This window comes from Penaeus monodon, chromosome 24 (assembly GCF_015228065.2).
Source record: "Penaeus monodon isolate SGIC_2016 chromosome 24, NSTDA_Pmon_1, whole genome shotgun sequence".
NCBI lineage: Eukaryota > Metazoa > Arthropoda > Malacostraca > Decapoda > Penaeidae > Penaeus > Penaeus monodon.
The window spans coordinates 26,203,709-26,204,763 of NC_051409.1; the positions used below are offsets into that span (position 1 = coordinate 26,203,709).

A 1,055-nucleotide genomic window follows, 5' to 3' on the forward strand; every position below is an offset into this window, starting at 1 on the left:
AGGGCGGGCTTTAGAACACTCCCTCGACCTCGACTCCACCAAACGATTACGCTTATCTTATCGCCACATCCAACATGGGTCTGGCCGGACACGAAACACCCCCTCGAGGCGCTGACCTCTCTCGTGGGGCTTCTCGGGGCTTCCCGGGGCTTTTCGTCCCTCTCTTCGCAACTTGGAAGCTTCTAGGAAGAGTCCGTGGGTTTGGTATGAAGAGATAATGACGACAGTGAAACGAGACGTCGGAATGCGCTAGGTGGAGTCTGTTGGAATGGGGAATGATTGGCATTCCGGAACGTTTTGGGGGGAATGACGTAGTCTGTTGACGTTGGCAGGCATTTTCCTTCATTCTCGTATTTGTTTATCGGTTTGTTTACAGGTGTTGGTTATGTTTAGATAAAACCGCTCCGGCCTACGTGATATATGTCCCTTTAAAGAGACAATTTGTTATCTCTCCTGGCCCGAAACTGTGGTGAGAATCTTCCTTTACAAAAACACGCTTACTCACGCACTTAGAAGTAGTGCAAGATTTCCTGTAAATAAATTTTTGTGCTTCTCAATTACGTTATTTAATAGCGTATGAAGACTTGCAGTTGTTTGCCTTTTTTATTTAAAGTATGATGCAATATGTGCTGTATATCATTTTCTCAGTTGTTATGTCTTTTGTTACGTGTATGTGATACGACAGCATTAAACTGTTTGTACTTGGGTTTCATGTTTTATATTCGTGGTTGTTAAAGTATGACTTAGGCCTATATTAGATTTCTTTCGAGATATCAAGAGGTTGCGTCAGGCATTTTGCGAATGCCTCGCTAACAGGTTCACTAACGAGTGTCTTTTCCCCTGACAGTCGACGGGTGACAGCAGCTTGTCGTCAGGCAGCGCGGGCGAGCGAAGCGTCAGCCCCGCCCGCTCTGACGAATCAGCTGACGGGCGGCCGACCCCCCGCCCACTCTCCCCGGCCTCGTCCTCCGCCACCCTCACCTCCAGCCACCCGCCGCCGCCCCTCTCCCGGCCTAACTCCTCGCTCAACCTCGCCCGGGCCCAGGAAGAGACAG

At 49.8% G+C, this 1,055-nt stretch overlaps 1 protein-coding gene across 1 annotated transcript in view; it reads left to right on the plus strand.

Annotated features, from left to right (window-relative positions):
- The window catches only part of LOC119588687 (serine/arginine repetitive matrix protein 2-like), a gene marked incomplete in the record, with an annotated part of 176,340 nt that overhangs the window by 123,733 nt on the left and 51,552 nt on the right, over positions 1-1,055 (plus strand). Inside the window, 1 exon segment of the mRNA XM_037937322.1 lies at positions 848-999. Coding sequence (XP_037793250.1) covers positions 848-999 — 152 coding nt within the window.